Consider the following 13418-nt stretch of genomic DNA (forward strand, 5'->3'; position numbering starts at 1 on the left):
TAAGCAGAATAGGAATTTCAGATTAGATAATTGGGAAAACAGTGTCACTAACAAGCTGCCAGAAAGATTGTAGAATCACTGTTCCTCGAGATTTTGAACACTCATCTTGCCAGAGTAACTCATGACTTGTTATAATGCTGCTAGTAATTATGCTTCAACGGAAAGAAGAAAACTAAAATCTAGGGTATGAAGGATGCAAACCTAGGTACAACTGTGCTATTGATAAAATTACAGCTACCCTTTCATCTGCATCAGAAGGATCTCTGAAAAGGCTTTTCTATTCATCTGCTTATGACAAAAATGTTCTCCTCCTCTTCAGCTATCCTAATCTATCAGTTTCTCATGAATGTCTGTTACAAAGAGAAAGTACACCTTAGTTCCTACCATCTAATGCTTTTTTTCAAAATAAGGCTTTTAGAAGAGCATAGAAAAGGCAGTGCTAATTATTTTGAATGCAAGTCTAGATGTAATCAAACAATGCATTCAAATGAGACATTTCTTCTTAAGAAGAACTTCACAAGTTATGCATTTTCTCACAGAAGATTCTTTGGAACATTTTTATTCTCTTCAAAATGTATTTATCAGAGAAGTTCTGATCAACAGCAAAACATAACTGTATACTCAGGCAAATATATCTCTGTGACATATTTCTAGATGGTTGTGGTATATTGTCCTGTCTTGTCTTATCCTAGTTGTGGCTGGAGCATGGGTTGTCATACCTGACTGCCACCTGTGGTAGCATACCATACTCACAATTTTCTTTAACTGGAACTTTTTGTTTGTTCCAGTCTTGATACATTAACAGCTGCAAAAGGTGTGAGTTCCTTTTTTGTCCACAAATATGATTTTAAACATCATAACATCTTACTGCTTTTCTCCTTGTTCCCCCTTATTTTCTATTTTTCCTCTGCACCTTATTAGGAACTTTAAAATGCTGAGCAGAAAGAAACTATATTTTGAGTTTTGTTTTCATGTTGCAAGTGCTCAGCTGCCAAACTCAGCAGCACTTCATGGATAGCTAAACATTTTAAAATTTTCATTCTTGTTTACAGAACTAATTAAGAATCTTCTTAGTATTAATCATCATAGTTCTATTCATACATGACAGAGTATCAAAATTTCAGCTATTGCCTTGTGAATGAGAATGCTTTACTGAGCAAATGGCTAAAAGCAGAGGTGAAGAAAACTTCCAACCTTAAAAAAAAAAAAAAAGGAGCATATAAAATACTCATTCCTTTATGTTCTGTATCAACTATGTCTTTTAAATAAACGTTTGTGCATTTGTAGCATACGTTATTCTGCTCAATTAACTACTTTTTCCAAGCAGTTCTGTTTGTTTAAAATGATGTCTGGCTTCCCATTAAAAAATATGCATTTGCCAATAGCTCCGTAGGCATACAGTACAGTAATGAGGTCCATATGGTAGGACTGCTCTAATAACATTGTTTTCTTTTGTTTTTGTTATTTTAGGAAGAAAATGAGCTAAATACAGTAATTTTATCATTTAGCAACTCGGTATTTTTACACATTACTTTTTTTTTTTGTGTTGTTTATCAAGTTGCTGGTGAGACATGGTAGCCATAGTAGTTCTTCCTGTCTGTAAATATACAAAGATATCGGTTTTGGTACAAATTGGTCCTGAAGCAAAGCAGAAGCCATCAGCTTCATTTTGAAATGGAAGGCTAAAAAATTAATCTCTAACCATCTGGATATTCAAAATAGGCTTTCCTTTATTCTTCACTCACATACGTCTCAGTCATCCCCTTGGTATGATATATGGGGAACCCAATGGTGCAGTTGCCTACTGAAAGATTCAGAGCATGGCTACAAAAAAGGGCCTTTGGAATATACAGGATATAAGTTAAGAGAATACTGAACTGTTTAGATTGTAATGGTCTGGGTGCTTCTTTAGATTTCTAAAGACAATGTTAAAATGCAAGTTGAGAAAAAACATACTTGAAAGGTATTACAAAATGAGGTGGTTGTTGTGTCATTGTGTCATAGACCTTAAATCAAGAGTGTTTATTAGTAAGCTGCCAGAAATATTTGTATACCCTTTACTATTTCAAAGGGTTTTATGAGCAGTGCGTCACAGTGCCAGTGTCATTAACATTCAAATGCCAGGTTCTAATGTTTTAAGTTTCCCAGACAAACAGTAAGGAGAAAAGCACAAAGAAAATGAGATATTTTCTAATAAAACACTTTTGTGAGCGTTTTGTCTTCTCAAGATGCTGTGACATCCTGTTCAGTTGAAGGAGCACACGACTTTAATTGCATGACTCATTCACTTTAAATATTTAATAATGCTTTTATTAGTTGCACTGAACCAGTGGAGTAAGATCTGTAATATCTACTGCTGGTCATCATTTTTATTCATCATGGTTTAATAAGCATTATAATTACAGATTGAGGAAGAAATATGAGTTAGCTTTGTGGTTTTGCTTGGGACTTCTGTGCATGCTGGTATGATTGGAAGGGATTATACAAGCTCTGTGAGCATAACTGATCATACTCACGTATACTGATGCAGTCTTTCCAATACTAACACATTATTCTTCATATTTAAGTAACGGCAGGAACGATGCTGTATAAAATGATGAGTCCTGACACTGTTAGCTCCATCTGGTTTAATAGTAAAGTATGAAAATTTGAAGGCCAAGTGGGCTTTTTCTTGGCAGGTGTTCTGATGCATGCTTTATCAGTGAAATTAGACTTCAACTATTTATACCAACCATTTCCCATATCTGTCTCCAGCTTGCACAAATAGCAAAGTTATTTCATGAATAGCCTGCTAGGGGAGCTTTCATTTCGAGATTTCATCAGAGCTTTAGCTGAAAGACTATTTGTAGACGACATAAACTCTCCAGGCTCAGTCTTCAAGTAAATGCTGATGTTGATCAATTGGTATAAATTTCTCCCTTTAATATTGAAAATATGATATCAGTATTTGCATGCTATTTGCATTCTTATGTTGTAACGGGAGGTATAGTAGGGAAGCCTAATATTTGGTGTGCTTTTTAATGTTAAAACATCATTTTTTCCCCATCAGCAACTTATGCGAGAGCGACAGCAGATGGCCAGCCGCCCCTTTGCTTCTGTCGATGTAGCACTGGAAGTAGGAGCTGAGCAAACAGACTTTCTACGAGGGCCATTAGAGGTAGGAACAGTGGTGCTGACAAGGGACCATTGTGATTTGCATATTTATATTGCTAGTCTCATCTGCATCTGCTTTTGAAACCAAGCAGTGTCTGATTACCTGGAGCTGACAAGTCTCAGCTACATATGTTATGCCATTTTCAAGGTGCATAGTTTTAATAGCATGACATGAGCTGTAACAAAAGCCACTGGAGAATCTATTAGCCTCGGCTGGAGTGACAGCCAGCTCACCTGGTGCTCCTTCCGTGATGGATATGAGCTGGAGGAATGCAAGTCGCAGGAGAAAACAAACCTCATGCTCAGTCCTTCGAGTGCACAGTGCCCCCTAGTTAACATCTATCTTAATTAGCAGAGATTTCAGCAAACAAACAAATAACTAAAGCAGCTGAGAGTAGCATTTCAGTGTTTTATATGTACACATTTAAAGAACACTGAGTATACCGCATATTGTCATTTGTAGGTAATGGCTACATTACTGCATTCTTTTATTGTAATTGCAGACCATTGAAAAAGAAATAATAATATGCATGGCAATGTAATATTGGAACAGTGTAATAATGCATGAAATGGATTCTAGAAGTTTCAACTGAAAATAGAAGGAGAATTACAATATGTGGATGATAATGAATATCTAACCTAAGTTGGTCTTTTGATAGATGCTAATCCTCTGTTCCTTTACTTTTATTTACAATATTGTGTTTACAGTTATTACTTTATCTTATTTATGGTGGGACCTGAGAATGAGGTGTGATAGCTCTGAAATCTTTCAAGATTGTACTTTTCTTTTCATTGCTGCCAATTCCTCTTAAATTCAAAGCTTCTCTTACTTTTCTCAATAGCCTCTTTCAATTGAAGATTAAATATACTCTATCAAATCTCTAAGGTTCATAGAGAAGTGAGCAATGTGGAAAGCAGATTCATAGCAAAAAAAAAGTATCAACTCTTGAGTACTTATCAAATTGAGGCTCTCTGTCCTTCTACTGCACAGGAAGCAATCAGAATTATTCTTGCTGATATATTTTAAATACTTGCATTAGATAGTGCATAAAAATGCCATATCTCTTTGGAGAAGCTTTGTTATTTTTGGACAAAAAACTCATCCCCGTCATTCACCTTACTTCTGTCTCCTTTTATCTCGGAACGGAAGATCTCTCCAGCTCACAGACTGAGGACAAAATACACTGTCGTTAAAAGTTAACTTTTTGGAATGTGTTCTCATTGTTTCAGTGCTGACACCTGAGAACATTTTCTCTGTTGTCTTTTCTGAGGGAGGCAATGAGTGGGAGCTGTGGCATCCAAACTAATTCTGTACATACTGATTGTTTAATTAAACTTTAGAAGTAAACATCACAAGTTAATTGCCATGTTTTCTTCTCTAGTATCTTTTATACAGCGCTAAAAGGGGATACTAAAATATTTTATTTCATAGTTTTTGTTAGCTATTTCTTCCTAGACTAAGCATTTTTCTAGTAATTGCTTAGTATTCAGTAAACACAGGGTTGCGTTTTCTAACTAATATACAGTTATGCACAGAATAGAGGCCATTCAAAATATCCTTGAAATTACGACACAATGATCTATATCAAAACAAAGCATTGTGCTGAGTGTTAAATGAATGTGATTCAGAATATTGATTGACTTTTCAAGTATATTCTGCAAGAAAGTGGTGTACTGAGTTTCTACTCCAGGTCTATCCTGAATTTGCAAGTGGACACTAGAAGCTGTAGTTGCCATTGTGTTTTTTAATCTCAGATCTTGTTTGGGCTGAAGGGAATTTGGATCACACATATATTTTCAGGATACAGTGCGTAAGCAAAAGACATGCAGTAACTATAACTTAATCTTAAAATTGTTTTTATAATCTTTTGGTATCTGGTGTCCGTTGAGATTATTTGAAGTTAGGGGTCTTTCAGGTAAAACAAATAATATTCAGTAACTCCCTTCCAGATGTTCCCCTGGCACTGTGGAGAACTTGCACTGATATAACAGGGTTTCCAGTTTTAATCAGAAGCACTGTGGTTCCTCACATCATTTTTTTTAAGTTGTGTGCTACTCACCAATTCTTTCAATGTTATTAATATATTTTTATTGACACTGTGCTTTCAATCACATTGTACTGGTTCATGGGTCCATGGACACTGGTTTTGTACAGCTGCTGTTCCACATTAATATTGATTGTCTGTTACATGTCAATATTCATATGACTGCCTACATGATAATTTCATTTGGCCACTTTGGTTATCTCTTCTTATTTATTTCCTTTTTTTTTTTTTTTTTTAATATCTGGGGCAATTGTTTTACTGTAGAGTTTTATTTTGCAGTAGGAAGGTACGTTTTGACCAGTGTTTGGAAACAGTATTAGTAAATACATAATAAAATTATACTGTAGTTAAAATGTACCTACTTAAATGCCTACATTACAACTGATAGTATTTGGGCCTACTTTGAGTGAGCTGCAATTTACAACAGATTAAAATAAAATCTTGAAGACTACAGAGGAGCACTGAAATTTTAGGCTCTCTTGCTTTTTTGGGCTCTCAGTGAGCCAGCCTATCTTTCTTAATGTTTTACCAACAAAATGACAGTATCCTTATAATAACTCCTTCAAAAAAAACAGTCATCTGCATCATATTCCTTCTGTTTCCTGCTGTCTGAGTGGGTTTTCAGCTCTAGCCTTTGCTCTTCTCAATTTAACTAATATTATTCATTCATTCTTTACCTCTTCAGGCTGCCTTTCTGTGCAACTGTTTTATAACGTGATATTAACATGCTTTGTGTTGTCATCCATTTTGTCATGTTGGTCTTATATCAACACTTAAATATCTTACTGTCAGCTTAAACTTAGCACAGAAGAAATCAAACTTAGATTTCCCCTTGCCCTCCTTCACTTTTAGCATTACATGAACCACATATGCTAAAAATATTGATATTTTTTATTTGATTATCCTAATTCTAAATATATGAAGCAGTACTTCTTGTTGTGGCTTGGTATTTATGATACGCATCTTGTGCCTTAATTTGGAGAGGAAAAAGGTCTGTTTTGCCTATGGCAGCCCCAGTCTGGACCTTAATCTACTTTCACTGAGATGCCATTTCCCTACATACCCTTAAGTTTCGCCAGTTGAGGAGAGGCAAGGGAGTCAGGTGAGCAGAGAGCCTCCATATTCCAAGAGAAGAAAAGGAAGGGAGGAGTATAGTGAAGTGGCTGATATCCAAGGGAGGTAAAGAAAAAAAGGAATTCCTAAGGTCCCACTGCTCACAGTTCCAAGTAGCACAGGCTGTTAAAGAACAGAGAAAGAAAACATCAAAAGCTCTCTGTTCAGAGTTTGATAAAATTGTGATATTTTGTGATACCACCATATTTTTTTTCCAGTACTTTTCAGTACTGAAATCATAAAAAATTAAAGTAGCATCTTACATCAATAGACATGATACGTATTTCTACACAGTGCCCTCAGTGTTAAAGCATTTTTTATTTCTTTCATTTCTTTTTCTTTGGACATGGCTGCTTTTTGCTCTTCAGTTCTTCAGTATATCATTTAGGCTGCCTTCATATTCCACTGTAAGGAATGTTTTGGCTTTTTTTTCCTCAGATTTAAATCACTTTTGAAGATTTGCTTCCACTGTGCTGCTGCCAGTCATTTTAGTTAATCTGTACATTAAGCGAGAAGAATTTTTTTCCTGTCCTGTTTTCCCTAACTTCTGGCTACTTTTCAGCTTTTTCATAGCCCCTATGTTATTCTGAAACAGGAACGGATTCTTTCATCAAGCCTGTGAGATAAGGTAGACAGTACTGTAAATTCTAGTGTACTGCTATGCTAAGTCTCTGAAAAGTAGTATTTACTCTGCTACATCTGCTGGAGTAAAGGCAGTTACATTGCTGTCTGCATAGGAACCAAGTGCAGATTTGCTCATTTGATCATACATTTGATATCTATGCAGTATGACTAGGATTATAATTTTTTTTTCAAATCTGTGTTCTTTATAAGATATTTTTGCAGAAAAGCATGTAGTAATCCTTTCAATCATATTTTTTTTTCCATCAAGTTACTGTATTTCTTGTAGAATTGTCACAGATGTTAGACCGATCTCTACTTCTGAAAAGGTAAGATAATTGCAGGGATTTGGGAATTCAGATAAAATCTGGTCTTTCTCTAGTAAGCAGCAAGAAATATTTATGGTACATTAAACAAGTTTTGAATTTCAGGCAATTGTGAAAACTATAAGCAAAGCTCATCTGAGTCTCCTATGGAGATACTCAAGACCTGTCTGGATGCCTACCTCTGTGACCATCTGTAGGGAACCTGCTTTAGCAGCGGGCTGGACTCTATGATGGCTAGAGGTCCCTGCCAATCTCTGCAATTCTGTGATTCTGTGACTTGTTCTCATTTATTTGAGTTACAGAATCGGACGTTATGCACCAACACCAGTAGCTATCATTATGCCGAGAATGGCTATTGGAAATCAAAGTGACTTATTAAAACACATTAAAGTCCTGTACCAGAGTTTTATGAAGTTTGGGAAATTGAAGCTTATACTAATAAGATGTGTTGCTGGTTTCACTGGCCAATAAATTGTCAGAACTTTTTAGCTTGCTTTATAAATAATTCCAGTTAAGTTGTGTTCATTTTCTTGTTTAATTTGAATGATTCAGTGAGTAATCTTTGAAACTGCAAGCTAAGCATACTTCACTATTTTGTACAAAATGAAACTAGTTGTATGCTTTGTCAGCGTTCAGCTCTGATTGTGTTGTTCACATAATGTCTAAGAACAAGGAACAGACTCTTACCAATTCAGATTGCCTTTGATATTCTCAGTTCCCAATTTTAGACTCAGTATAAATTAAGCCCCATTGTAAGAGAGCAATAACTTATTGAAGACAGTGATGAAATTGTCCTTAGAATGGTCATTCTGTTCTCTTTGAACATGAAGGCATTGCATATTTGGCAAGAGGTGATATCAAAAACCATTATACTTGAATTTTTGTTTATTTAAAAAATCATGCTGTATAATTTACAGTTTCGAGTGTTGTTCATACAACCTGATTGGAGAGCTGAACTTTAAGTACTTCAGAGAATATACTAATTACATAATATTTTGTTATTAATTTTGTATAAAACAATAACAGATCTGGTTGTTTTGTTTACAATATGATGACTAGAAGTTATCCCACATTATCTTTTCATTAAAGTAAACATTCTCCTAGATAGGGAAGGATAGATTTGCTGGCTAATCAGACTGTTTCTACCTGTACGATTAGTGCTGGAGAAGGTGCAGTATCAAGTATAGATGCAGCCTGTGAGCCAGTTCGACAGCAATCACACAGGACAAACTGCAGGTTGTATGGCCTATAGTATCCATAGGTGGACTCAGGAGCTTAAATGTCATTTAGAGACATCTCCCCTGTTACTTCTTTTCATTATCATCCAGAAAGTAAGGGTGCTTTGTTTCCTTTGTAACTTAGAATACTTTGGATATGCATGTACAAAGCTGTTGTTATTTGAGCTCTCATTTAATTCTCATTTTCTTTTTATCTTAGTAATGTTTTTATTTTACCCTGTAATAATTTCAAATCTGTATAATCCATATGATGTATCTGTAAGTCTGATTGGTACTGGAAAGACTTTGCCTAAGTACTGTGTCCAATCTGAGTCACTGCAAAGGAGGAGAGAGAATCTAGATCAGAACAATGTGAGCAATCAGAGCCAAGGGAATTGGGTAGACTATTGAAAGAAGACAAAATAATAACCTTCAAATATGCAAAATGTTAGTAGCAATCAGGAGAGTAATAACCTTTTCGTTGTGTGCACTGTAGGCAGCACAGGTGTGATGGACTTAAAATGTAGTAAGGTTTAGGCTTAGTATCAGGAAAAGCTTCTCATAATAAAACGGAATCACTGGGAGCGGTTGCCTGGAGAGGTTATATAATTTCCTTCATTGTTTTTTAGAAGAGGGTGGACGAACAGTTCTCAGAAATGATGTATGGCTACATTTGCTATTCTCCTTTCAGCTCTGCCTTTGCTATGAACCGGATTGCCTCCTAGCTCTTCCTTCTGCAAGATCTCTGAACATTTTCCATTTCTGTTTGGAGACCTTAATTGCCTTCACTGCACTATGAGGTTTCTGTTACTGAATGATTCTGACTCTTTCCTTCAGTGTTGCAGTTACCTTCATTGATCCACATCCTCAGTTTTCTTCTAAGATCGGGCACCATTAAGTCTCTCATGACTGTGTGTTTGCTTAATGTGATCTCCAACTCAATCTGGAATTGCTTTTACCTTTTCTTTACCTGAAGTCTGTATTCATGATATAATTATTTTTTATCTTAACTACATTGCCATTTTTGTAGCCTCTCAAAATCTAAACTAGTAGATCTCATAGATCATACTAAACTAGTAGATCTCAAGGAAATGTAGTCAGATAATACACCTGATGCTGAAGAAAAGAGTCTATTTTGGATCTCAATTTCTTTTTTTTTTTCCTGTGTTACTCAAGGATTATACTAAATTTGCTGAACTGTTACAAGAAGTCCAATGCCTTGTGCTATACTTTGACCTTGTCTCCCTGCATTCTCTTCTGCTCATTCCCTCAGTCTTTTATTTATCTGAAAAATTTTATTTTCCCTGAACTATTCAGTTACTTAAAATTCTACCTTCAAATCTTTGTATTTTCCTTTGCAAAAGATTCTTCTGTAATAAGAAGACATTATTAAGATATTTTGTAGTATAAATATTCATGTTAATTGTTAAGAATGTTGGCATGCGGCAGAATCCTTAAATGAATTTTTTAGAATTCTGGATTGATTCTGGAATTTATGCAGTCTCTAAACTTACAGAAAACACACTTTTAATGCTTGAATTCTCCTATTTGATTACTTATTTCTGTTGAGTCAATTTACCTTCATTGACCAGGCACTGTAAGAAGGTGTTGAATGTGATGGATACAAGATCTCTGTACTTCCAAGCTGGTCTCCTGATATTTCATGGTAACATGCCTTGAAGGTAGAAGCTCTCTGCTAATTCACCTCAGTTAGTTTAGTAAAACTGTTTTTATTCAGGTTGTTTTTTTAATAAAAATATATTTTGCACATGTACTGCGTAATCAGATAACTATAAGAATTGCTTGGATAGAAATATTTTATTTGTTTCCAACAAAATTGCCAACAAATGTTATGCTCAATTGGAACAATTAGCAGGATTTTTGGCTGACTTGCTAAATGTAGGTGTTTCGGTGATATTGGCATGCTGTGAATAGAAATTGTTAAATTACTGTATTATGCATAGTTGCAAATTGAAAGTATCAAAATACACATTCTGATTGTTTTCAAGCAGAAGTATATAGATGTGTCTGTAAATGTTATGAAAAATGACACATTACATGCCCTATTTTTTTTTACATTAATAAATGTAATCTTGTTTCATAAGGTAAAAAGGTAGAAAAATCAGTGAATGCAAAACAGAATAAATGTGTGTGCAGCGCTAGGATTATCTTTTAGCAGGATTTCTCAGGGAATCTTGCCTTTGGATAACAAATCCCCAACAATGTAATTTTTCTAAAATTGCTTAAAACAAACTTACCAAAGCTAGGAAATAGCTGTACTATCAGGATAACCAAAAAAGCATGTATGTTTAAGGGTTTTTTTTAAGGTTTGTTTGTCTGGGCCTGTCTGTACACCCTATTTTCACATGCCTTTCCCTGCCAGGCTGCTCTTTCTAGTTATATACATTTTCCATAGCTACAGAGAATGTTCTTTCCATCTCAGTATCTAACTTTAGTTTTGCCTGCTTGCTTTGTGCATCGTGGCTCTTGGATTTCAAGTTGCATGGGGGCTCAATGTGAAGAAGGCTGAGATGTGCTCCTGTTCAGGTAGACCGTGACACACTACTGGATTTTGTAGAGATTGAAGCTCAGTTCTTTTCTTGCCAGGGTCACTCTTCATCTGTGCTGTTGTACAAAAGGCAGATGAAAACCCTGCTCTCATTTTGTGCCCATCATCAAGGTGGAGGGAGTTTAATACTGTGCTGCCCAGTGCTTCTTGTTCCCTGCGTTCTGAGTTGAAGAAGAGAGAATCTGCAGTTTAGATGTTACTTTTCCCTGCTCATATTTTGAGAAGTAGATTTATTCATTTATTTATTTATTTTGAAATGGTTATTTAGGAAGGCCTGGTAATAATTGCCAACCTAATAAGTCACTTCTTTGGTGAGATGAACTCACATGCCCAGCCTTTTTGTTGCCTCTTTGAAATTGTAAGTTACAAGACAGTTCACTGGCTTAAAAAAAGCAGAGGTAGAAACACTGCCTGTGACGTGGCTTTAGTAATCATCTCAGCATTTTTAATTGCAAAAAATATAATATTCTTAGAATTTGAAAAATGATTAACCCCAATCAGGTTTTAGGACCCAATGGTATGATTCCTTAATTGTTCCAAAGGAGTTTTTTCCATTTAAGATTTATTTTGTAGATCAAAGGATTGTGAATGGTATACTGCAGTGCAGTAGGCACTTCTGTAGAGTAGAGATTACAAAAGCAGTTAGATGCAGTGACATTGGGAATATCAGTAAGTTTGAATCACAGCCATCTCTATATTAGGAATCCTTCTAATGACTTAGCAGTATTTTTGATGTGTGATTGCTTTCAGTTATATACATAGTGTACTTTAGTAATCTATTAGAGCTTCCTATAACAAAAACTGTAAAACATGATTATCTGTAGAGGGAAGAAATAAAGTTTTAAACAGATATGTATGAAATGAATCTTTCCTTTTATTTCCCAGTGCTATTTCTCATACTATATGCTTAGCAAGATGACCTTTATCTTATCTTTATTATTCAGCTTTTTGTAAGAAGTGGAAAGTTTAAGTAGACACTTGCTGTCAGCTTCTTGCCTCCGCTTTTTAGGTCTTTAAGATGGATAAATATTGAACCACCTGGAGTTAATAAATGGAATTACTCTGTTCTGCAAACACCTTAATTGTTATTAAAAGAAAAGCCACTGGGCTTTTGGAAAGGTAGACAAGCAATTTATTTTATATTATGATATTTTTCAGATTTGTAGGAAACAGAAGGAATCAAATGTTGAACACACTTAAATATTAGTTTATGTGTGAAAACAAAATGCATTATTCAGTGACTTGTATACAACATTTGTGTTTCTCGACACAATACATCAAACTGTGATCTCCACTAAATATAGCAAGAGGAGCTGAAATGCCTTTGGCAATGAGATCTAGTGAGATCAATCTTCTCTGGACATGTGGATGCCGTAAAGTGCATATTCCATTTTCTTGCATGACAAATGTCCTCAAACCATATTTAAAGAAAGAAAATATATTACCATTTTGTTTTAAACTGAGCCAGCTGAACATCATAAATTGAATATCCATAAAAAACTCCAAAGCCTGCTGTTGGGTACTCTGATGTACCCTCAGCGTTTAATCATAAATATTTGCGCAACACTCTCCCATCACTCACATACTGAAATCAGTAAAGGTAAAGTTGCATAAGATCCAAGTCCAACACTGTGTATCTGCTAGAGCATGGTTAATAACTAGACTAGTGTAATTCCATACTTGCCCTGATGCATTTATTGAGGAATAGTGCCTTTGTTTGCATGATCAAATGCATAATAATTGCAAAAATATTTTAAAGAATCAAAAATGTTTTTATTTTTCACACTTTTTCATAGAGGTTGTACTATAATCTGACTACTTAAATTTATACTTCCCCTAAACAACTACAGCATCTGTTTCTGTTCTAGTAGGAAGCTTCTGTGAATGATATCCATTGAATACTGAGCACAGTATCATTGTGATCTAGCAACAATTTGTAAACAATTTGCCAATATTTTGGACAATAAATGGCTACAGTTTTTAAATAAGCTTCTTATGCATTTTGCCATGCATTTTTCTGAGAACAAGCAAAGATAGAAAAATCTGTAAAGGATTTGGGATATATGGTAAAGAAGTTTTTGAGAAATCTGCAGACATAATATGATTTCACTCATGTTATTAATCTAATCCTAAGGAACTTGCATCTTCTCTGATACTTGGAATTGTTTTGTTCCAAAAAATTCCATTGTTCAAGATGAGCAAAAATGCCAACTGATGGCTTGATCACAGGACTTTAGGCAGTGATTTATATGTCCATCTGAACCACTGAGTACCCTGAGGATGAGGTCTGAATCTTTGAACTTACAGTTTTTAGAAAGCCATCACAGAAAGTAAGAGGTATTCTGACATTTTTACAGCAATCTCTGCAATGGTC

At 35.1% G+C, this 13418-nt stretch overlaps 1 protein-coding gene across 9 annotated transcripts in view; it reads left to right on the plus strand.

Annotated features, from left to right (window-relative positions):
• The window catches only part of ATRNL1 (attractin like 1), a 424497-nt gene that overhangs the window by 306396 nt on the left and 104683 nt on the right, over positions 1-13418 (plus strand). For 7 of the 9 annotated variants that reach the window (XR_007376982.1, XR_007376983.1, XM_048944556.1 and 4 more), the window contains one exon: positions 3050-3157. The exons of the other annotated variants lie outside the window; for them this stretch is intronic. Coding sequence is in view for 5 of the 7 variants with exons in the window: in XM_048944556.1 (XP_048800513.1) it covers positions 3050-3157 (108 nt within the window). In the remaining 2 variants the exon portion in view is untranslated. The remainder of the gene's footprint in view (positions 1-3049; positions 3158-13418) is intronic. 9 annotated transcript variants of the gene reach the window in all.

The sequence above is a fragment of the Lagopus muta genome, chromosome 5, assembly GCF_023343835.1.
Source record: "Lagopus muta isolate bLagMut1 chromosome 5, bLagMut1 primary, whole genome shotgun sequence".
NCBI classification, from domain to species: domain Eukaryota; kingdom Metazoa; phylum Chordata; class Aves; order Galliformes; family Phasianidae; genus Lagopus; species Lagopus muta.